Source organism: Aquarana catesbeiana, linkage group LG05 (assembly GCF_042186555.1).
Source record: "Aquarana catesbeiana isolate 2022-GZ linkage group LG05, ASM4218655v1, whole genome shotgun sequence".
In the NCBI taxonomy this organism is placed as follows: Eukaryota; Metazoa; Chordata; class Amphibia; order Anura; family Ranidae; genus Aquarana; species Aquarana catesbeiana.
In genome coordinates, this window is record NC_133328.1 from 458,933,884 (window position 1) to 458,959,399 (window position 25,516).

A 25,516-nucleotide genomic window follows, 5' to 3' on the forward strand; every position below is an offset into this window, starting at 1 on the left:
GTAACAAATGTTCCAGCAGTTATATGGCCCATCCCATATTCTTATATACAGTACTTACCTATTTCAATCCAGCACTGTGCCCGTCTGCAGCGGTCCCTGCTCCTCTTTTCTCAGGACACAAAAGCAGCAGCAGGAACCATTGGCTCCTGCTTCTGTCAATCAAATCAAGTGAGGAGGTAGCGGGGCTGAGCCACGCTGTATATGTCTATAGATGCACACAGCAAGGCTCGGGCGTGCCCATATGTGTGCCCCCATAGCAACACAGCTTGCTATGGGTCACACACAGAAGAGGCCCGGATGCTGATAGCGCCAGCGGGGAAACCTAAAAGAAGAGGTTTAGGGTTGCTCTATGCAAATCCACTGCAAAGAGCTGGTAAGTATACCATGTTTAATAATTTAGCAAAAAAAAGAAATTGGCCTTTAGTTAGAGGCAAATTTTCCAGCAGGCATCCAGCATTCATATATAGTAAATGAATAGCAAACTTTTTAATAATCAATTTATAGATATGCCTATGTGTAATTCTGCTTGTTTATGACTATGCTGTGTAGTCTGTATGTGAAAATAAATCCAATGATCACTGTCTGACATCCAAGGAAAGCTTATTTTACGTTAGACTTCTGAGGATTAGGAAGTCTAAATTACAGCATACTGCATGGTGTGGTCCGCCAAACCTGTTCTGTAGATTTTGAGTGACCTCTAGTGGAAGAATTAAGTACATACAAATAAAATCTTGTATGATCTCTTTCGAGTTGATTTTGGTTTGCAGTTGCAGTATTTTGTAGTATGCATGTCTGAGCATTATTATGTCATTAATTGCATTTAAAAAATAAAATCCTATCACATACCCTATTCAAGTCAAGGGTAGCTTTAAGTAAACTAGTCACAAACCAATTTAAATTGTTTAAACAGAAATTTCCTTGTGATGAATGCTTGGGAAGGCTTGCTGACCAAGAGGAAAGCTTGGGAGATGGGAGGGGCAAAAAAATACTGTTTGCATTCTGTCAACATGCTAATATGAAACTGCATTATTCTATATAAATATATAAAGAGAGAGAGAAAAAAGAGAAAAAGTGTATAAGTACAGGACACCAGAGCTGGGTTCTGGACAGGAGGTACAGTATATTTCCCCACTATTGGGTTGTGGTCCCTTTAAGGGAGGGTTCAATAGACATTTTTTAATACCCAGGGGTTCTCACCCATGCAGGTTGAGGGCTTACGGGGTAATCCATGCTTCTAACAGGAATCTAATTTCAGTACTCTCTGGATTGGTAGTCATCTGCGATCTGGAATTCGGAGGCACTGAGAGACTTTGGGTGGAAAAGAGCCTCCAAACCCTGATTGCAGGGACTTTGGTCCCAAAAAGGTTTAACCTACTTGAAAGGGAGTCTTGGAATCAGCATGCGTTTATAAGGTGGAGTAGAGTAGTCCACAGCTGTAAGTGTGTAGCTGGTTTGTGATCTTGGGCCCTCTAGATTACAACTGGTACTCGGATGTGGACAAATGAGCAGTACAAGCCATTTAAAGTAAAAAAAAAACAAAGTAAAAACTGACATTTAAATGACCAGTGCCTATTTTTGCACGTCCTGGGTCAAAGCAGCACAGTGGGCGCAAAAGTCTGAGGTCAGCATAGAGGAGGTAGTCAAAGCCTTGGTGCAATCTACAGTGGCCCAGTAGCTGGCCTCCATGGAAGCCAACGTCCGACATAAGGAAACCCAGGCACACCAAAATCAGACCCTGGTGCTATTGTTTCAGGTTCAGACCTGAAGCACAAAGGAAGCCTGTCCAGGCTCAGTTGGATAGACTCATGGATTGAATGAAGTTTGCTTGTTGCTCCTAGCAACCCAGTGACATCGAGGGCTAGCCATTTTTTTACAAAACCTTATGCACCGTTTTAGTGTATGGCCAAGAGAGAAGGATGGCCTCGGGACCTCAGAACCACAGAAAGCCTACTATGACCTACTGAGGTGAGCGACTCAGGCGTGTCTGATCAAAGACATGTAGCAGAATACATTTCAGACAACATTTTTGAAGATTTTTTTTTTGGATGAAAAATTATTGTGTTTTTAGTTTATATCCCCAAAAAAAGAGTGATGATCAAATACCACCAAAGGAAAGTTTTATTTGTGTGAAAAAATGCTAACATTTTGGGTACAGCGTTGTCGGACTGTGCAATTACCAGTAAGGGCCCTTTCACACTGGGGCGGGGGTGGCGTCGATGGTAAAGCGCCGCCATTGTTAGCGGCGCTTTACCGTCGGTATGTGGCCGCTAGCGGGGCGGTTTTACCCCCTTGCTAGCGGCCGAGAAAGGGTTAAAACCACCGCAAAGCGCCTCTGCAGAGGCGCTTTGCCGGCGGTATTGCTGCGCCGTCCCATTGATTTCAATAGGCAGGAGCGGTATACACTCCGCTCCTTCACCGTTCCGAAGATGCTGCTAGCAGGACTTTTTTTACCGTCTTGCTAGCGCACCGCTCCAGTGTGAAAGCCCTCGGGGCTTTCACACTGGAATTAAAGCAGCGGCACTTTCGGGTCGGTTTGCAGGCGCTATTATTAGCACAATAGTGCCTGCAAACCGCCCCAGTGTGAAAGGGCCCTTAAAGTAACGCAGTGCTAAATAGAAAAAAAAATTACTTGGTCATAAAGCTGGTGAAATCGTATCCAGTGCTGGTTGTAGATAGTGTAATTAGAAATGTGTGCATACATGTGAACTGTATGTGACACACATAGATGACAAAAATTAGATATGGAGACAGACATGAAAACTAAACTACATGGCTATATGGGAATCTCATATGTCATGTGTAGGAGAGAGGTGCATCGGACCAAATACTCATTCATAGAAATGATTCACATCCCAGTCAAAGTTTATACCCATGGGAATGCGTGAAATAGCCAATATACCTCTTTCAGACACAATGACCAAAATACATCACCTCCCCTGTTGGGCACTCCAGGATGATGAATAAAGTGTTTCGCAACATTTGTGGATTTATTTTTGTTGGTGCTGTGCACATGTTCATAGAATCTGTCCCATAGATGCCTTATGGTTCTCCCCACATACTGTATGTGGCAGGAACTGCATGTGATAAGATATATCACATAACTGGTATTGCAGTTATAAAAGGAGTCTATATTAAACTCCTTCCCATTGGCCATGGAAAAAAATGTATCGCCTCCTAAAACATGTGAACAGGGACACTCCCTGGCCCCACACTTATAGTTACCTTTACAGTGTAACCAGGTAAGGGATTTAATGGGTTTCTTATGAAAAAAAACTAGGAGACAAATATCGTCCCAAACTGGGTGCCCGACAGGATACTACATTGACCACTGTTTTCAAAATTTCGTCTACACACAAAATAGGTAAATAATTATGGATGATCTTTTTGATGGAGTCAAATTCCACACTAAAAGGGGTGGTGATGGTGAGTTTATTGTCCCATGCAGCTCTCCTCTGATCCTGGGGTTTTTTCTGACTATTAGTGTTAGTTACTAAATCGTTTCTATTTTTGTCTCTAGCAATGATTAAAGCCCTGTCGATCATCCACTTAAGATAATATCTAGGAACCGCTTGTACAAAGAGGCGGCTTCATGCTCAAAAGCTGTATCACTGCTACATATCCGCCTCACTCTTAGAAACTGACCCACAGGGATTCCTTTGATGGTATGCCTTGGATGCCCTGGCTGGTCAAGAAGGAGCGTGTTACCTGATAAAGGCTTTCTATATAGAGAGGTCACTACTTCTGCGTCTCTCCCAGTCAGTCTGACATATAGGTAGCAAATGCTACTATTGTAAGCCTGGCCCATAAAAGATAAATTCTTATTAATGGAATTCAAAAATTCAAGGAAGGGATTAAGGCATCAACTCCATCTATCATGACGATTAACAAATCCTCTATATACCCAAGGTACAACCTAACCCATGGTCTGAAGGGGTTCTCTGTTTCAAAGATGCGGGACCGCTTTCACCAACCCATATATAGGTGGGCGAGAGAGGGTGAAAACTTTGCTCCCCTTGAGGGCCCTGCATCTTCAAAAGGTAGAAAACCCCATGAAAAACAAAACAATTATGGGACAAAAGATATTCCAAAATCTCCAGGATATATAGGCGATGCTCAATGGATAAATCCGTCATATGTTCCAAAAAAAATTAAATGGCCTCTATGGCTAAATGATGGGGTATTGAGGAATATAAACTAGAGACATCGCATGTAAGCCAGGAAAAATTGTCTCCCCAATTTAAATTCTCTATCAAATGTAGTAAGTGATTAGTGTCCTTTAGGTAACCAGGTAACTGAACCACCAGAGACTGGAGCTGTTTATCTAACCACTGCACAAGTCTTTCATTGAGGAACCCAATACCTAATATAATCGGTCTCCCATATAGGGGTTCCAATCTTTTATGTGTCTTGGGCAGGTGGTATAAAGTAGACAGAATAGGGTATTTATGGACTAGAGCCTCGGCTTCCTTTTGCTTAAAAAGTCCCAATCTTTTCCCCCTAGCTACTAATTTGAACAGAAGAGTCTTGAAAATCTTAGTTGGGTCACCTTTAAGAATAGCATAGGTATGGAAGTCAGACAGTTGGTGGATAGCCTCTGTCCTATAATTGTCCACATTCATAACTACGACAAGGACCCCCTCATCAGAATTACAGCTGAAAATAGACTGATCTACCTCCTAGATTTTTTAAGACTGTCTCTCACCTTTAGTTAAATTTTTTTTTGAGTTTCCTTTTCATTACATAACAATTTTCCTTTTTTACTTATTAATTGTATATTAGTTATCATTATATATATATATATATATATATATATATATATATATATATATATATATGTGTTATTTCATATTTTATTCTCACTTATTTTTTCAAATTTAACTTTATTTTAATTATTGCAGTGTGTGTACATTGTCAATTAGGATCTTAGGATTATTGTTTTCTTTTGGTTTAATCAATATTTGGTCTGTTGTGTCTGTTAGTTCTCAGCCATGTAATGGTTATTTTTTATTTATTCATGTGATTTCACTGTTTTTAAAAAACATATACAGTTGAGATTTACAAACAAGTTCCGCTGACACACAGGGGGAGGTCCTATTTAAAGCGGGGTTCCACCCAAATTTTGAACAATATCTGTATGTATTCTCTTCCTTGCCTAGATGCTGACATGCCATTTAAAAAAATTTAAATCGCCGTAATTACCTTTTATTTTTCTATTCTTCTTTGCATTTCCTGGTTCTCCTCCCGTGGGAGTAGGCGTGTTTCTAGCCTCTCCCAGACTCCTGGGAGCTAGTCTCAGGCTTCCCAGGATGCCACTGAGCATATGCGGGAACGAGCGGTGAATGCTGGGAGCACAGCATTCACCACATCCAGGAAATAAATGCTTGTGGGCTTCAAATGCCCACAATGAAGATGGAAACCGCCTGCAGTGAATAATATAAGTTATTCTTTCCGCCGAAATCTGACACAGGTGGACATATTACACACAATATGTGAGTATGTAATGCTGAGAAGAAAAGTTTGTGAATGAACTCAAAAAAAAAAAAAAACGATAGATAGGTGGACCCCCGCTTTAAAGTGGAGTTCCACCCACTTTTACAACTCTTCAGCATCCCTCACTAAACTGTGCACTATAAACGAATTGGATTTTTTTTTTCTCAGCACCTACTGTATTCATTTTTCACTTCCTCCTCCCTGGCCGTGGCCCATCGCATCATTTCCTGCTTGCAATGCCTTCTGGGAAGGGGCGGCAACTTCCTCTGACACTGCTGTTGCTATGGAAACCTGACCTGAAGCCTATTACACTGCTTGTGCTGCACTGAGCATGTGCGAGATCTGCAAGGATGAGATCCAGGAAGAAATACATTCTGGCTTCAGATGCCCACACTTAAGATGGCCACGGCCTGCTGTAAGTTTATAAAATAACAAACAACTGCTATAAACCAACAAAACAGACCTTAGTTTACAGACTAACTTTACTAGAATACATTAAGCTTGTGTATTAGAGGGGTATTTTTATTTAAAAAGTATAATTTCAGCCGGAACACCACTTTAAGTAAGGTCAGTGGAACATGTTACAGTAATGAACAAGCACAGGGTTACTGTGTGAAACACATCTATTTGTACTCGCTACCATCCTGTGGTGTTACATCATGTTTTATTGATAAGGAATAAAAGGACTTTTTTGTCATCTTTGGTGTGCAGCCACCAATATTTTCCTCCATGCCCACCTGAGGGCCCGGGACTGGCATAGCAAGTGTTGTAGGGTAGATGGGAGGGAGGAGAGCGGACACATGTCCACTCTTCTCCCAATCTTGTTCCTGATCCAGAAGCGACGTGTATGACCTCACTTCTGGGTCCCCGTTGCCAGTTTCCCTGGGCAGCATGGCTGGGAAAGAATGTAATGCAGTGTGAACTGCACTGCATTACATTTAGTGAAGCACAGAGGAGACATGCAGGGTCTTTTTGTTACTAAACCCAGGACCTGCATTCATTATATTTGGTCTCTCACAGTATGGAAATGCATTTATTATTTAAATATAAGCTGCTAAATACCTTTTCTCATCAGACGTATATAGCAGTCTTGTGACTTCTATCAGTGTCTGGTTAAAGCTTGTAGAAGGAGTTTTCATTCTCTTCTAACTGTCCTATGAGGCTGCATGACCCTTAACCCTCTGTCTGGACAGTGCTGATTGGCCCTGTGCCGATCACATGCATTCTCCAAAAACACCTCTCTAGCTGACTCCTACATTCAATCGGTCTCCTCCCCCAGTCAGTATCACTCCCTAGGTAACACATCTTAACCCCTTGATCGCCCCCTAGTGTTACCTCCTTCCCTGCCAGTGACATTTATACAGTAATCAATGGCAATTTATAGCACTGATCGCTGTATAAATGTCAGTGGTCCTAAAATAGTGTCAAAAGTGTTCGACCTGTGTGCCGCAATGTCAGTCCTGATAAAAATCGCAGTGAAAGAAATATAATTTTCAATATATATATATACTCGCGCTAGAAGTAAAAAAAAATATGAATATGTTAAACCAAATAAAAATATGAATAAAGTTGCAGCTGCTGTACAAAAAGTGCTATACACTTGAAAATGAAATTAATAAAATTAGAGTGCCCGCAGTAGTGAAAATAATGTATCAAAAAATAAGATGAAAACAATTCATAGGTAAGTGAATGTCCATATATTGGTGAATCACGTGCTCCAAACTCCAAGTGCACCACACTGCCTCCTGTGTCCCCACTCACCGGATGGAATGGACCCCCAGCTTTTCAGTCTAGGGGTCATTTCAGGCTTAGAGTGTTGGCCAGGGATGTTTATTTACATCAGGATACCAGGGAGATCTCCAATGACAATCAAGCGTGGATCATAGTACCCAAAACGACATAAAGGAAGGGGACTATAGTGAAGTACTGCTTGGTAAAGGTATTTATCTATGTATGTATGTATGTATGTATCTATTTTTGTCTGTCCAGTGAGAGGATGCTGTTCAAGTCGGACATTCTCTTTACTGTATTTGTATTATTGATCCCAGTTCTGACTAGTCTTTGGGAGCTGTCAGACACTATCAGCCTGTTTAGCGCTGATGCACATGTCCAACGAGTGGCTAATCCCAAAGCGAGGTCTGGTGGGTGTTCTTGGGTATATAGGGAGGTGACGCAGCGTGCCGCCCGTGCCCCTGGACGACGTGACCCATCATGAAACGCCACGTAGGGTGAAGCGACGCACTGACATCAGCTCGTGTTGCTACTGAACGTTCAGCAGGATGGGTTGCTCTGTGTGCTACCGGCCGGCGCACCAGACAAACAAGGCTTGCTAATCCGTTTTTATATGTAAGTGCAATACTTTTTTATCCATAATAAATTAGAAGATTTTACACTATGGAGCGTCCATCTCTTTTTCTGCTATGTACATCCATCTTTGATTCCACTATGGTATGAGGAGAGCTTTGAATACTGAGAGCCCCTGAGGAGCTTTGGAGATTGTTGTATCATCCCCACTCCAGGTCAACAGCTGATCCATCTGATGTGCCCTGCAAAGATTTTGTATACAGGCTTCCCTTGATCCTCTGTAGTGGGGGGTCGTGGGCTTCTGGTAAGCAGTTACCCCTTATTCACTGGTGGTGGATCGTTTTCACAAGTTCTTTTTCAACATTTGCAAAGACACTCTATACAATCGGACTTTTTTTATGGGAGATAACGTTTTGGACTCTCTGGTTATCATTTATTTGTGGCCAATTAATATGAACTTTTGTTTATCACAATGTCACTGTTATGTTAGTGAGACACTTTCACAATAGTAGGTGGGATACCTAATATCCAATTACTCTTATATTGTACACTTTTGTTAATTTTTGGTATTGATCGTCCATCAGATCGATCAGTGTATGATCACACTATTCACTCTTTTTAGCACGATTCTATATTTTGCAATCGTTGTACACTGTATTTAGGTTATTCAGGAGAATTGCTGCTGGTTTTTCTACCCATTAATTCATTTGTATGGGCATAGGTATATTATCCATTGTAGCGCAGTTTGTTTTTTCTTTTTCCATGTATCTATGATCCACCCATGATTGTCATGAGCATTGGAGATTTCCCTGGTATCCTGATGTGAAAAGCCATCCCTGGCCAACACTCTAAGCCTGAAATGACCCCATAGACCAGGGATCCTCAAACTACGACCCTCCAGCTGTTGCAGAACTACACATCCTATGAGGCATTGTAAAACTCTGACATTCACAGACATGACTAGGCATGATGGGAATTGTAGTTCCTGAACATCTGGAGGGCCGCAGTTTGAAGACCCCTGCCATAGACTGAAAAGCTGGGGGTCCATTCCATCTGGTGATTGGGGACACAGGAGGGAGTGTGGCGTACTTTGCGTTTGGAGCACGATTACACCATATGAATTAGAGCACATCATTCACCAATATATAGACATTCACTTACCTATGAATTGTTTTCTCTTTATTTTTTGATACAACATTTGCACTACTGTGAGCGCTGCAATTTATTCATTTCATGATAAAAAAAAAAAAAAAAAAAATCGCAGATGTCATAAATCAATAACCTATTTTGTAGGCGCTATAACTTTTGCGCAAACCAATCAATATACGCTTATTGCAATTTTTTTTACCAAAAATATGTAGACGAATACATATCGGCCTAAACTGAGGAAATTAGCTTTTTTAAAAAATTTGGGATATTATAGCAAAAAGTAAAAAACATTTTTTTCAAAATTTTTGCTTTTTTTGTTCATAGCGCAAAAAAAAAAAAAAAAACACAGAGGTGATCAAATACCACCAAAAGAAAGCTCTATTTGTGTGAAAACAATGATCAAAATTTAATTTGGGTACAGTGCTGCATGACCGCGCAATTGTCATTCAAAATGTTACAGCGCTGAAAGCTGAAAATTGGCCTGAGCAGGAAAGGGGTGAAAGTGTCTGGTATTGAAGTGGTTAAAGTCTAACACCCCTTTACTGTGCCTTCAAATTAATGATGTGCCTGCTGTATAAACTTTATGTAGCAACTGCTACATACAGTGCTTGTTCTGGCAGTAGGATGGAAGCTTCCCGTCCTGCTCTGGGAACAAAATGGAGTAGGGCTGAGCGCTGCTCAGCCATTCAAAGTAAGCTTTGAATTCTTGAAATGAATACAAAGCTTCCTTTTTTTGGCTTACGCAGACATTGCAACGGCATCCGCCTGCCTCAGCCAATCAGTGGAAGCTTTGTATTCATTCATATAATACAAAGGTTCCTGTGAATGATTGCTGAGCATTGCTCAGCACAACTCAAATTTGTTTTGGGAGCAAGACAGGAAGCACTCATCTCGCAGAGCACAGCATTGCATACTGTTTCTAGCTGATGCTACATACAATTTATATAGCATGCACATCTGTTATGATAGTTTTAAAGGCAGAGAAAACTTGGCTTTAGTCTGGTACATAAATACTTAAAGCCTAACCTCTAGTACATACACACAATGAGATTATCGGTCGAATTATGGTTCTTCTTTATTTTTTTGTTTTTGCTAGTCTCCATATTAAAAATGAATAGGTTACTAAAGTACAAAAATTCTCGTACGACAGAATAAAAGTTTGGAAGTGTGGTAATGAAATTGTTTTGTGTTTTCGGATGAAAACTACCGATTAAGAGAACATTTTTTGTGTTTGCCCCTTCGGATAACTTCGGACGAAAGCTGTGTGCTATGATCAGATTATCATACGATCGTTTTGAAAGCTGTGTTTTTTGTACGACATTCTGATTATGTGTACTAGGCTTAAGGCTGACCATACATTGTACAATTTTCTTGTACAGGTTATGATGAGAAGGGACTGAAGCAATCAAAGTTTTCACACTAATCAGTGCTCAGCATACAAAAGCCTTTTTAGAACATAAGGTATGCTTCATGCCATCACATATCCCAAAAAATAAGAGGCTTATTCCTCATTTCGGGACCATGGACATGCAAATCATTGCTTTATGATTTGTCAACCAGATTTTTCTTGTGCACATATAGCCTAATATTATAGGGCAATTTATTCCAAACTGCCTACAACCACTTCAAGCTTTTTGGCCATCATCAGTACAGTGTATGGAAACCATGCATTCTTTGAAGTAGGGTTTGGTACCCAACAAGTCAGTATAACAATACATATTATGGTGAGTAGGGAATAAAGCAATCAAAATGCACCACAACTGAATCAGTGTGTAGTACAGTAAAGTCTTCTTAGAATAGAAGGTGTTCACATCTCTTTCAATCACAAACAAAATATTTGGGGGGCACACCTTCTCATTAAAGCTGGTGCAGCCATAAGACCATACAATAGAAGAAAAATATTACAGCGCACACATGCAAAAAGACATTCACCTCCAGCAAGGCTAGTTTAAAAACACCTAAACAGTCTCAAAAAAACATTTTCAAAAATATGGGGATTTGGTCACACCATATTGCTATATGGTGCTAAGCTCACTTACTGCGACAAAGTACCCCATGATTAGTGGGTCCTACACTTTCCATAGATTTGTGAGATACTGCTTCTCTGAACCATGAGAGCTACACTCTTCTAAATGGGAGAATATTGAGGTCTCCACCTATGACACAAGTGGACACTAATGAGGGAGCAGGGTGCTCCTATCCCATAAGGATTTGGTCAGAATTCATACAATACACAAACAAAATATTTGGGGGGCACACCTTCTCATTAAAGCTGGTGCAGCCATAAGACCATACAATAGAAGAAAAATATTACAGCGCACACATGCAAAAAGACATTCACCTCCAGCAAGGCTAGTTTAAAAACACCTTTATAGACTCTCATTAGTGTCCACTTGTGTCATAGGTGGAGACTTCAATATTCTCCCATTTAGAAGAGTGTAGCTCTCATGGTTCAGAGAAGCAGGATCTCACAAATCTATGGATAGTGTAGGACCCACTGATTATGGGGTACTTTGTCGCAGTAAGTGAGCTTAGCACCATATAGCAATATGGTGTGACCAAATCCCCATATTTTTTAAAATGTTTTTTTGAGACTGTTTAGGTGTTTTTAAACTAGCCTTGCTGGAGGTGAATGTCTTTTTGCATGTGTGCGCTGTAATATTTTTCTTCTTTCATCTCTTTCAATCACACATCCCTAGCTACAGATCGATTTTGTTGGAGGGCTTTTTGATTGCTTTAGTCCCTTCTCTAACCTGTATGGTTATACTGTCTTATTGAGTACTAAGCCCTACGCCATAGAAGTTATGGTTTCCATACACTACTCCCATGATGACTAAAAAGCCTGAAACAGCTGCACACAGTGTGGAATAAGTGGTTCTATAGCATCATATTTTTACTATACACCAGCGGTTCTGAATATGTATATAGTCGATGGAGTATAAAGAGACGATTTTCATGGCCTCGCCCACTGTCTGGAAAATAGGAATTGTTGTTCTTGGGATATGTAATGTCATGATACATGTAAGTATCTTCTGTTCTAAGAAGGCTTTACCAGGAGATGTACCAGACTAAAAATTATCACAATTTTAGTTGGCAGCAGTTTCTGCTGTAAGTAAAAAAAAAACAAAAAAAAACCAAAAACAAAAACAAAAAAAAAAAAAAACACAAAACCTTTTAATTATTTTCTAGGGATGTTTTTAAAATCAAGGCATAAAAAGAACACAGGTATTCATAAATAAAAAAAAAAAAAAGTTTATTTCACTTCATTAGTTAGAAATACGGTCTTGATTCCACACGGACACATTATCCAAATGCATTATCTGCCACGGTTTCCCCATACTGTATTATACAGTGCATTGAAATAGAGAAATATCAAATACAGACTTCACAAAACCACCATGATTAGAAGAAGTGTGCCATTTAGGTGTATGTTATGTCTTTTCATCAAAACAAAACAAAAAAAACCCTCCCATGAAAATTGGCGAGGTCAAATTCGCAGATTAGTAAGTGAATAGAAAAAATACATTATTTTCAGTCCTCTTGTGATCCATTCCCAAGTGGAAAAGCAGTCTTTTTTCAGTCAATACATCCACGTAAGCCCATCATCTGGTGTGCGCAGTGAAGTCCCTACAAAGTTCATAAACCACATACCTTTTATGCTTGATCAATTAAGCCTTAATACCACACAATGGATCCTGTGCCAGAAGGACTTTAGAAAACAAAAAAAAAACAAAAAGAAAGAAAATGGGGAAACTGACAGCTCAAAGTGTAAACCACTAAGAGCAAATGCAAAAATAGTGGAACAGAAAATAGATCCTTCAAACTATTTAAACGTTAATAAATACTTCAAATAAAATAAACTACTGGAACAAACATTAATATTCGTGGTAGATCCAGTAATCCTATAATGCTACAGATTAAAAATAAAAATTGCACTGTATAATAAACTAAATATAATACTGTATATGGAAGCATTTTATGGAGACCTTAAATACTTAAATATTTTGGAGTGATAATACAATTTAGCAAAGCACCATATAATATATATGTCTAGAATTTAAAAAAAAAAAAAAAAAAAAAAAAAAAAGGGAAGAAACAAGTTTGGTAGCTGTCAGCCTGATTAAACATTGGAGCAGAAAATGCCATGATTTTAACACTAACTACTACACAACTAGTGGAGCCTGAAAAAAAAACTGCTTTGCAGGAACCACTGCAGTACAGCGCTTACAATGGGCCAATCCCTTTATCCAGAGGCCATTGACATTCGTGTGCAAACTCCCGACTGTGAGAAAAAGAAACACTTCCCAAATGCAGAGCTATTCTCCATTCGCTGCTTATGTATTTACACACTGAGTCAGAAGTGCAAAATGGGACCTTCCAAATGATTGTATAACAGTGCACAGGGGCTGAGTGTCACTGTGCCACTCTGTCGGGGCACAGATGAGAATCAGCAGCACCGGACTGGAGGTCGAGGTGGTGGCAGTTCTGGAGGAACTTCGGGTTCTGGCTGTAGAGACAGGATGCTGTTGGAGAGCTCATTCCTCATTATATCCAGAGGCATCTGAAGGAGACACAGAAGCAAGTATAATCATTTCGCCCAATCTTGTCATCTAAGTATATCAGCCGAGAAGAACAAGCTAAAAGCAAATCGGTAAAACTGTTCAGCAGAAATAACATACTGCTTTCCTGTTGCAAATACAAACCCTGAGGCAGCTATAAGGAAGGCTTGGCAAGCAAAGATCAAACATAGCCAGCCATACATGGTTCAATTTTACACTATATTGTCAAAAGTATTGGGACACCTGCCTTTACAAGCACATGAACTTTAACGGCATCCCAGTCTTCGTCCATAGGGTGCAATTTTGAGTTGGCCCACGCTTCGCAGCTATAACAGCTTCAGCTCTTCTGGGAAGGCTGTCCACAAGGTTTAGGAGTGTGTCAATGGGAATGTTTGACCATTCCTCCAGAAGCGCATTTGTGAGGTCAGGCACTGATGTTGGACAAGGCCTGGCTCCCAGTCTCCGCTCTAATTTATCCTAAAGGTGTTCTATTGGGTTGAGGTCAGGACTCTGTGCAGGCCAGTCAAGTTCCTCCACCCCAAACTCGCTCATCCATGTCTTTATAGACTTTGTTTTGTGTACTGGTCCAAATCACTTGGTGGAGAGGGGGTTATGGTGTAGAGTTGTTTTTCAGGGGTTGGTCTTGGCCCCTTACTTCCAGTGAAGGGAACTCTTAAGGCGTCAGCATACCAAGACATTTTACATGCTCCCAACTTTGTGGGAACAGTTTGGGGATTGGCCCCTTCCTGCTCCAACATGACTGAGCTCCAGTGCATAAAGCAAGGTCCATAAAGACATGGATGAGCGAGTTTGGGGTGGAGGAACTTGACTGGCCTGCACCAGTCCTGATCTTAACCCGATAGAACACCTTTAGGATGAATTAAGGCCCTTCTTGAAGAATGGTCAAACATTTCCATAGACACACTCCTAAATCTTGTGGACAGCCTTCCCAGCAGAGGTGAAGCTGTTATAGCTGCAAAGGGTGGGCCAACTCAATATTGAACCCTGATGTATATTTAGATTAAACCGCAACCTACCTCCCCAATACTATTGCAACAGAAAAACAAGAGGAAAGATAAAAACAGTAAAATAACCTACAGAATGACAAACAATTTATCCAGCGTTTGGATAGGAGACCATTACAAGGTTATGCTGACTAACCAGAGATTTTAATATTAAAATATTACATTTAAATATTAAAAAAAATTGAATTAAAAAGCTAAGAGAGATAAGAGATTTGTCAGTGCTAACCCATCATGTTCCAAAACTAGAAGGAGATCAGCAATGGCTGACTACCCGTTTCTCTCAGTACAGGTGAAAACAATTTCTAGTGGGGAAAGCAATGTTTTTTTTTACCCAGGGAAGGAATTTTGCCATGCATTGTAAGCAGCTAAAGTAGAAATAAAACAAAAACTTTGATCAGTCTATGTGGTAAACAGTTGTTCTGCCCATATACTGTATCCATTTTCTATCACTAACTTTTTAGATTAATAAATTGAAAAAATTAATAGCAGTAAACGATCAATAGGTTTCCAACCCAGCCAATTTATACTCCTCTACTATGAATATTTCAGTTAGATACACTGCACAATTATTGTCAACCTGCGTCAGGGAGGAAAGTTTCAACAAAACAGTGAGGTTGTAGAAAAATCATAACTGTACTCATCCACCATCCTCATCTGCAATTGATATCCAGCTAAAGTACTTTGCGAGCTCTGGTTTTCTGAAGTTGGTATTTACTAGCGTTGCACTGATACCAGTGCCGATACTAAGTATGTGCACATAACTTGTACTCGTGGAAATTCTCCGATACTAAAACTGATAAGTTCAGACTTGGTTCACATGTGCAGGCCGATCGCACCTGAAAATCAAGCCATGCATGGTTCCCCTAAAGCCTGGTATACACCACTACTTTTTTTTCGATTGAACGAAAAAAAAAAAAAAAAAAAAAAAAAAAACTTACAGCTCCGGTTAGAGCCACTATACTAACGATCCAACGTTAGTAGAGCGATCTCCCCCGCTGTTCTTTTGTGTTCTGACAGGGGGATGCCCCCCCAATCCCACCAGAACACTTCCGTCAGCGCTCTCAGCCGTTGGCCAAGAGCACTGATCGGGAGTCGGTCGGCTGATGGTTTTCCAGCATGCTCGTCTGACAGAAGCCAATCAGCCAGCTTGTGTCGGACTGGCTGCCTTACACATGGGCCGAATATCGGCCCATTTTTACTGAACCGGCCAATGTTACCCGACATTTGGACCAAGTGTACTAGGATTAAGTGTTTTGTGGCTTTTTGCAATCTTACAGCATCAACCCCCCTCACTCTGTGCTTTTTTTACATAACACAAAACTACTGCCAAGTGTTTGGGAAGGGCTAATGGGCTAACAGTGAGGGTCTTGACAGTTTGTTTCTAAAATGGTGAAGCCTCCTTTAATAGAATACAAAGTATTAGCATGAAGTGTGCAACAAATGACACAACTTATTGAAATAAGTAACAACATTCTTTATAACTATCTATTGTGTTTTACTAAAAAGGAATCGACAAGTACCTTTTTTAATATGTCATCAACCAATTTCAAAAAAATTTCATCTACATTAAAGTTGTCCTTGGCACTTGCTTCACAAAATCGCATACCAGTAATCTGTTGTGCAAACTACAAGATAAAAACAGACAATTTATATGAAAATTATAAAAACAAACAAACAAAAAAAAAACACAATATAGATTAAAGGAAGGATGAAAATATCACATAAGCAATCAGTTCAGGAGCTGTGGATTAGTTTACAAAAAAAAAAAAAAAAAAAAAACACAAGAAAAAAGGCAGAGGGTTCCATACTACATTAGAGAGTGGGAAAATGAGCCTTTCTGAGAACATGATTGCTAAAATTACCAAACTGTCTCACACATCCTCCGTCTGCTCCAGGACACTTTTTGACGGGGTGGTATAGGGTCTTGGACAAGTTGCCTCGCATTTATCCTTCAGTGTCCTCACATTGCTGGAGAGGATGCAGACAAAAGGGGAACATTCCTACATATATGGTGGGACTATCCCCGTATTAAACCATTTTGGCCGGGGGTTCGGAGCACTATAGCTGCGGCCATACAAACACTAGTTAAAAGATGATCCTCCTCCTGTATTATTTCATGCTACCCATTTGCCCATTGGTAAATATAAAAGGTCCTTGATACCCCATCCCCTTAACGCTGGCAGGAGCCCAATACCCTTGTATTGGAAATCCTCAGGAGTTCCCATGGTGAGACATTGGCTCCTAAGGGTACAAGGAATCCAATAAGCAGAGGAGTGGAGGTATCAATGTGAAGATAAATACTCAGTTTTACAAGCTTTGGGCATTGTGGATTGATTTTACCACCTCTGCCAAGTACAAGCAGCGGATAGTGCAAGTTTTTTGAATGTGAATACTGATTACTTTGTAACGTAGATCTTCATTGGAGATGATCTGACATTTTTAAATGTCTTATATGCTGTGTTCATCTCTTCTGCCCTAGGTGGTAGGAAGGATTTGTCTATATTCTTTTTCCTTCTTTATTCCCTGCTTCTTTTTACCTCCCCTCCCTTGTGCTTTTCCCTAACCCTGCTCTGTTTCTTTTGACTTCTTTGACCCCAGTAGGTTCTAGTATTAAATCCTTATTTGAGCCTTCATTGTCATCTCTTTGCTAGCCATTTGCACTAATTTGCAGCAATTGCTGTTGTATTATGCTCCTGGGTTATATAGGATATTGGACTTTTCCAAGGCAACATGTGTTTGAGACCAGTCATTTTTTAAAATTTTACCAGAACTATGCTGGAGTCTGTTCTTATTGACTCATTGCTATGTTGTCTATAAACAAAGATTGTTTTTAAAAAGTGGAGGACTAGGTGGTCAGGGAAAAGTTGGGTGGATGGAGCACAAAGTACATGGTCTGGGCTACCCAAGTCTGCTCATGGCAATGCACTTTCAGGACCAGAAAAAGCTTACACAAGCCTCCAATATAAGGTGTCAGCTCCACATTGGGGGAGTTAACACAAAGCTTCCTGTGCCATTTATAATGGCACAGGAAATCAGTATGAGAGGCATGCACCGTATTATCAAAGCAGACAGACCTGTTTCAGTTCTATCTGTGCCACCTGCAGCAGATTCTATTTCAGAGTAAAACAGAAACCTGTACAGGTTTTGTGGCTAACTAAATAAGAGATTGCATCAGTTTTCAAGGGCAGAAGACTGGATCTGGTGTTTGGGATGTGAACACACTACAGAGCCTGCATATAAACGGAAAAGGTGAGGGCATTGGCAGAGTGAGGCAGAGCAAGCAGCTCCAGCTCTCCATGTGGTGTTTGACACAGACGCAGCATAGAAATTAGAGAAGATCAATCCTGATTAACAAATAAGCTTACACCCTTTTGTCAACTAGCAGCAAGATCTGCTTTGTTTTCTCAGTTTAGAAGAGGGGTGCAGGTTTTTTGCCTGCTCCACTCTTCGTTAAAGCCCGAGTTTAGGCTCTGTTCACACTTGTGCGATGATGTCCAAAGTTGCATGACAAATCGCATCCCATTCTTTTCAATGGCACCCATTCAAACCAGCGCAACTTAAAAAAAAAAAAGCGCATGCACTACTTTGGTGTGACCTTGATCCATAGAATTTAATAGAATGCAAAGGTGAAATCACAAATGCCACCAAAAGTCGCACTGAAAAACGTGTGACTTCGGAGATGCACTAGTGTGAATGGAGCCTTAGTCAAAAATAAAAAAAGGCATTACTTACAATAAATGTAATGTGTCCCTTGTGTTGCTGGCTAGCGCTCAGTTGAAATATTTTATTTTCTAACCCCCCCCCACCCGCCGTAAAATTCTGGTGCGGTGGCGTTTATAAAGTCGAGGGACCGGTCACAAGCACTCAACATATCTATGCCCACCTCCTCCATTCATAAAAGCTGCACTGTAGCTTCTATGAATCAAAAAAACAAAAACAAACAAACAATCTCTGCATTGAGGAGAGGTGAAAAAAGGTCTGCCTACTTCATGCATATATTATTTTTGATTCATAGAAACTATAGTACAGCTTCTAGGAATGGAGAATGGGGGCAGTGGACACGTTTCTTGGGTCTATTAATCCTGGCATACCAGATCTGACTAAGTCATCAGCCTGCAGCACAAGGGACAAACATTGGTTGTCTTTGTGCTGTTTTTTTTTTTTTTCCACTAACCTTTGGCTTTAATTTACCAGATTGTTTGACACCAGGACAGTTGAAAAAGTCGACTGGAAGTGAATCACACTGGGGACTACAGCCAATGGATCAGGAAAATTTGCAATATTTTTGATCTACTCAACGTAAACTTATTTTCAATTAACATTAAGCCAATTTAAATCTATAGGTAGAAATTGAGCGGATTATGATGTCTCCCACTGCATGCTAGTGATACAGAGTAGGCTTTGCTGGGCTAAATTTACACTATAGATTTGCAATTTCCAGCATATTGTTAGTGAAGATATTCTGGATAGCAGGTCCTCACAGATGTTGGCAGAAGTTCATTAGGAAATTACCTGATTGCTGAAAAGCCTTTTTTCTGGACACAGATTCAACACACAGAGCATATCTGACTGTAACACAGCCTGTGCATTGCTATGCCAAGCTTTTCTTGTCTCTTTCGGACACCAAAAGAGAGCTGGGTGCACATTTATAACCTAACCTGCAGACTTTTTTTTTAGTAATGTATATCCCAAACATTGTAATTATCGTCCAACATTCGCCTATCAGTATAAAAAAAAAAAAAAAAAAAAAAAAAAAGGATAAAATAACTTACACTTTCTCTCAGCAAAACGTAAAATCTGACTGCAGGATGTACTAATCCACTTTCAGTTTAACATCCAGTACAATAAAAAATTGTGGGATCTAATAAAGTGCTTAGCAAGGATGTGATTTGTTTAATGACAGGCGTTTTGTGGTTTCATGGGGTTCCTCTGTGCTTTTTTACCTTTTCTCCCTGCTGTCGGGTTATTTCTCGGTTGCTTTCACAATCCAGCTTATTTCCAACTAAAAGAAGTTCTGCGTCTTCAGAGGCATACTGGATGAAACAAAAAGGAATTACATTTATTTTTACATAATATGAATGTCAGAGGTTACAAAAAAGTTTTTTTTTGTTATTTTTCTGTATAATAGAATTAACACAGACCCTACTGTTACATGCTGCCAGATCAGTCTAACATTTTTTCATCTTATTGTCAAAGTGGCTCCTGGCTGGAAATACCTTTGTGTGGCAACATCTAAAGCCCCACCCCATGTACCGGGACTAGAAGGTGCCCTGCTTTTCAAAGCTGGATCCAGATACTACTCACAAGGAAGCCTTGAAGCTTTTGAAATACACTATAAAGAAACACAGGGGTCACATTTTATTTCATTTTATTTGCGATTACAATTCTTTGTAATAAAGCTACAACCATGGCTGCCATAGATACAGGACGGCACCTTTGCTAGGAATCGGAAAGTCTTTTGTGATAATTATTATCAGCACAAGTAGCTATATTACAAGGGGGCATGACAGTATGCTGAAACTGAGACTAATGTACAAAACCTCAAAAATACCGCGTAAGCTGGCCATACGTTTGTATGGAAATTTAGAAAAATTGTTTGTTAAAGCACCAAGTAGTAGTTTTTTTTTTTTTTTTCTCTTTTTCCTTTTCCTCTTTTTCCTTTCGAATAAACATTTTTCTTTCATTTTTTAGATTATCACTATGGTTCCTTGCTCCTGATGATAGGTCAAATACCTTGAAACGCGTAGAGCCAACAACAACCTAGTGTACACATTGATGCATCTGATCAGGCCGTTCCATATTAATTGGTTTTCTTCCCCCTACAATACCCCCCTCTTTTCTTTGTTTTTCATATTTTTTCCATTTTAATCATGTAATCATGCTCCAAATGTGTTGTTTATACTATGTATATTATATATTGATTCCTTGTTGGAATATGTATGTATGTATATCTCTTCTGGTTTCAATGAATTGTAGTAGTTGTACGAATAATCTCATATATAGCATCATGCATTGAATTATTTGAATACAGAAACTCTATAACTATTTGATTCTATTAAAAGCTATCAATTTTATTTTTGCTCCCGTGTGTTTATATAAAAAGTCCCGCTATTCCTTCAATTTTTATTTTTCATCATTTCATTCAACCGGGATGGAGGGGGGGACCTGAGCGGCACCCCTATACCTCATATAAAGTCCCACATTTTCCCTCATTCTTCTCCCTCTTAATATTAATCAATTAGGGATGATAGGCACACGGTTGGCGTTAACTATAATTTAAAAATATTTTTCTGACTCCCATCTCTGATTGTTAGAGGCTTAATTGCCTCTCCAATCAACATACTTCCTAATCCAATATTTAACTTTTGTCTGTTTTGACATTTTTAGTTTTGTCCTTTTTCCTTTTTCCCTTTTTTTTTGATTTCTAAATTTGGATTTATCTCGGCTATCTACTTTCTAATTTTGTTTTTGGTTTTATCTTGCATGCACGCAGTGGTGTGTGCGTCTGTGGGTTTGCCGGGCCTGCCTCTTTGTCCCGTTCGGGAGCTGCGACGCGCACTGCGGACCCCCCCTCCACCCTGTTGTGACGGAGGGTGGGCGGGGTTTGTGCTCACTGCGCGTCGACGTCATACATCCCGGCCGGACACGCTGGCGCCTTTATAGCGCGGCGTCTGCCGTCCGAGTGTTTACTACCTTCTGGCCCATTGGGGGGTTGACTTGGTCGACGCCGCCGCCGGTGGGACCATGACTGATTTGGTTCCTGGGTTGCCGGCGTTCTCCCCTTCTCCCCCCACTTGTGGACCAGCGTCTGACGTTGGGGACATGGTTGCGGAGGCTTGGCAGTTTTGGACCCCATCCCCGCATGAATTCCGCACTCCGTGTGGCATACACCTACTATCACTCACCACCCATGCATCCATGCATTTCTGGTTTGGACTTTCTGGCCATCAGGTACACATCCCCCCTATCACCATTTGACTTTTATTACCGAGTCCCATTTCCCTTTATCACTTTCCTGGTTTTAATTTTCCCCTTTTTTCTTCTCACTTCCGCCTTTTCTCCTCTCCCTTTCTCCCCCTTCCTGTTCCTCACCATTTGCCCCTCTCTAATCACCCCGCCATTCCCTTCCCCTCCCCCTTTCCTTTTTCAGCTTCCTATTTCCCTTCACCTTTTTCACAACTTCACACCTTTTTTCCATTCACACTAATCCTCTTCACCCCTTCTTATTCCCTCCTGTGCTCTACATCTTTCTTTTTCTACCTCTTTCTCCTCACTTGTGCCTCACGTTCACTCCACAGCAACATAACTTTCTTCTCCTTTTAGATTTGGCTCTCTTGTTCCATCACTTTCTACATTGTTATTCCTGTGGGGCGTCGTCCATTCCTGTATTTTGCCCGCTGCGGCATGTCCCCTCAGCTCCCGAGCATGGCATACTTGGTTTGGCCTGGGTGTCTCATGGCCGCACCGCCACTGTGCGGACCACACATGTAAGTGTACGGGCAGTTCGGGTCCATCAGGGAAGACCCTTCCTGCCTGTTCTGAGCTTTTTTCTTTCTTTTTTCCCCGTCTCTTTTTCCTTTTTTTTTCTCTTTTTCTTTTTCCTTTTCCTCTTTTTCCTTTCGAATAAACATTTTTCTTTCATTTTTTAGATTATCACTATGGTTCCTTGCTCCTGATGATAGGTCAAATACCTTAAAACGCATAGAGCCAACAACAACCTAGTGTACACATTGATGCATCTGATCAGGCCGTTCCATATTAATTGGTTTTCTTCCCCCTACAATACCCCCCTCTTTTCTTTGTTTTTCATATTTTTTCCATTTTAATCATGTAATCATGCTCCAAATGTGTTGTTTATACTATGTATATTATATATTGATTCCTTGTTGGAATATGTATGTATGTATATCTCTTCTGGTTTCAATGAATTGTAGTAGTTGTACGAATAATCTCATATATAGCATCATGCATTGAATTATTTGAATACAGAAACTCTATAACTATTTGATTCTATTAAAAGCTATCAATTTTATTTTTGCTCCCGTGTGTTTATATAAAAAGTCCCGCTATTCCTTCAATTTTTATTTTTCATCATTTCATTCAACCGGGATGGAGGGGGGGACCTGAGCGGCACCCCTATACCTCATATAAAGTCCCACATTTTCCCTCATTCTTCTCCCTCTTAATATTCACCAAGTAGTACCATTATGGCAGGGCTCGACAAATTCCAGGCATCAGGTGGCCATGGCGGCTACAAAGTGTCAGCCCAGTCACTGTTGCACAATTTGTATCGCCTGAGACATGCAGTTCTGGGCGCTGGGCAAGTAGTTTTTTTCTACATTTAGCCCTGCCCGGGCAAGCAGCAGGTGGAAGCATTCAGGAGGGCCATTTGCTTCCATACGTGCGGGTAAAGTGCCGGCATAGCAGGCGCCACAGGGTAGATCAGGGTTACTCTTGCTTGTATGATCACTTACGGGTCCCCGTTTACTATTTCCCTGGAAAAAAATGTAATGCAGTGCAATCTCTCTCTACACACTCTTATGGCAGAACCGGTACAGTGAAAGATAAGTACGGTAGCATTTCATTAATGGCAGAACTAGTCAGAGGGAGATATTGCCAATCTCCCTTCAGGCACACAGAGCAATAATGCTAATGTATTGGGGTGATTAGGGTGTGCCCAGGCACACCCCCTGCGCACACCTATGCCCGTATCACCCATTTGAAAATTGAACGGACGTTCAGAATTTTTTTCTAAATAAAATTTTACTGGTGTGTATAGCTTAAAGGAACTTTGCAACTTGTCCACCATCTGATTAAGGGTAGTGGGTATAAGGGCAGTCGAAAAGTATTAATCTGGGCACACACTGGCTGAAAACTGTCCAGTTCAGTAGGACTTTAAGTCAGTATGTACAGCTGTCTGACAGAAGTCAATCTAACGACCGGATTCCCTTGAAGGGACATCCTGGAAAACCAGCATCCGATCAGCGCTTGCAAACAATGGCTCCACGCGCTGACCTGTGAATTCTGGCTATGGGGGGGATTGGAGAGCCTCCCCGCTGTCAGAATTCAATAGAACAGCAGAGGGGAGATCGCCGCACCAACATCGCTTGTGTTGGTATGGCGTTCTGTCAGGTTTTTTTTCGTAGAACCTGCTGGCTGAACGAAATAAAAAAACTGGCAGTGTGTATCCAGCTTTAGAGTTCACAAAAATAATTTTCTCTGGTACTGGCATAAAATTTTTTTTTTATATTATTATATATATTTATCAACATAAAATAATTTAAAACATGTTATTAGTGTAAAAAAAAAGTGCAAACATTGCTTGGGGCCTTGGGACACCTTTATCCAATGATTTGAACAGCTCACCTTATCAATCATCTTCATCCATTTGGGTAAATCCTCAAAGGTTTCTTTCTTGGTAATATCATACACTAATACGATTCCCTTGGCACTTCTGTAATAAGCGGAGGTAATGCTGTTGAATCGCTCTTGGCCAGCTGTGTCCCTACAAAACAAAATTAACAGTAGGAATAACAGTACAAATCTCATATAGGGAAGAGAGATTAGCATTCACAGTCACACCTACTCATGCTGTGCAAGACAAAGCCTGATTGTAAGAGCACACAACCCAAACAACATGTTGGCACAAAACAGACTGTAATTACAAAATGAGGCCTATTTTAAAATGTCAAAATTAAGGACATTCATATGCATAGTCTGTACTAACTGATACAAAAAAAATCATGTGGGAATTAAGATTTAAAGCAGAACTAAACTCTCAAATAACACTATTTTTAATCTTTATGCTGCTAGCATTAGTAAATAGATAGGATGGTATATTTACTTGTTTTTTTTTTTTTTTTTTTATTTCTTTAGTTGCTTTCTGGTTTCTGGTCTAGGCAGGATAAGTTTTCTCAGCTCACCCTCCTGCCTTCATGCCTGAGCTAAGGGCAGATGGACTCCAGGAGGTAAATGCTACTTGAATCATCTGCCCTTACTTAAGATGGCTGCAGCTAAAAATGCTAGGGGAGTGATTTCTCAACAAAATAAAGGATGGAGACATGGATGGAGTTTGCTTTGAATAATAAAAATGAATTAAATAGCATTTTAAGTTTGTGATGCTCAGATGCAGTTTAGTTCTACATTTAATGAGTACATAAGGGTTTCTGTGTGCTGATACACTATATGGCCATGCCCCTGTGCACAAATCCACATCTATAAGGACATGGTTTGATGAGTTATGTGTGGAGGAACTGAAGTGGCCTGCACAGAGCTTTGTCCTCAACCAGGGCCGGGACAAGGAGTGGGCAGAAGGGGTGGCTGCCCTGGGCACAGCATGTATTGTAGGGATGGGGGTGCCACAAGTTCCTTCTACTATAAGCCTGACAGGAGTAATGACAGCGGCCTCACTACTTCTGTCAGCTGGACGCTGGAAGTGGCAAGGAGAGGAGAGAGCCGGGAGGAGATGCAGGCTGTGCTCTCTCCTCCTCAAAAGCTCACAAATAATGAAGGGGGGGGGGGGGGGCGCAATTTGGCATCTCTGCCCTGGGCACTGGATGATCTTGTCCTGGTGCTGTCTTCAACGCTACTGAACACCTTTTGGAGGAATTGGAACACTAATGGGTAGCCAGGTCTTCTCATCCAACATTAGTGCCCGACCTCACAAGTGCTCAATTGATGGGTGTAATTTCCCACATATTCCAAAATCTTGTTGGAAGCCTTTTGAATGAGTGAAGACTTTAATAGCTGAAGGATGGGGGGGCACTCCATATTATTTGTATGTGGTCTTGGGGCAAGCTCATATAGGTAGGATGGTCAGATCATTTTCAAAACTTCTGGCGAAATAGTGCATATACACACATAATGATATATATTCAAAGGCTAACTATCTTTTGCACCACATTACACTCGTATTTAGTGTGTAACATGTAACATTAACCATTTCTGACATTTGTTGCTTACAAGTTAAAATCCGTATTTTTTGTTACA

At 40.5% G+C, this 25,516-nt stretch overlaps 1 protein-coding gene across 1 annotated transcript in view; it reads right to left on the reverse strand.

Moving 5' to 3' along the window:
- Positions 1 to 12,998: 12,998 nt before the first annotated feature.
- The window catches only part of RAB12 (RAB12, member RAS oncogene family), a 48,310-nt gene continuing 35,792 nt past the window's right edge, over positions 12,999 to 25,516 (reverse strand). Inside the window, exons 3-6 of the mRNA XM_073631366.1 lie at positions 23,894 to 24,032; positions 19,471 to 19,560; positions 16,048 to 16,152; positions 12,999 to 13,504 (exon numbers count right to left, since the gene is read on the reverse strand). Of these exons, the coding sequence (XP_073487467.1) occupies positions 13,391 to 13,504; positions 16,048 to 16,152; positions 19,471 to 19,560; positions 23,894 to 24,032 (448 nt within the window). The 3' untranslated portion in view covers positions 12,999 to 13,390. The remainder of the gene's footprint in view (positions 13,505 to 16,047; positions 16,153 to 19,470; positions 19,561 to 23,893; positions 24,033 to 25,516) is intronic.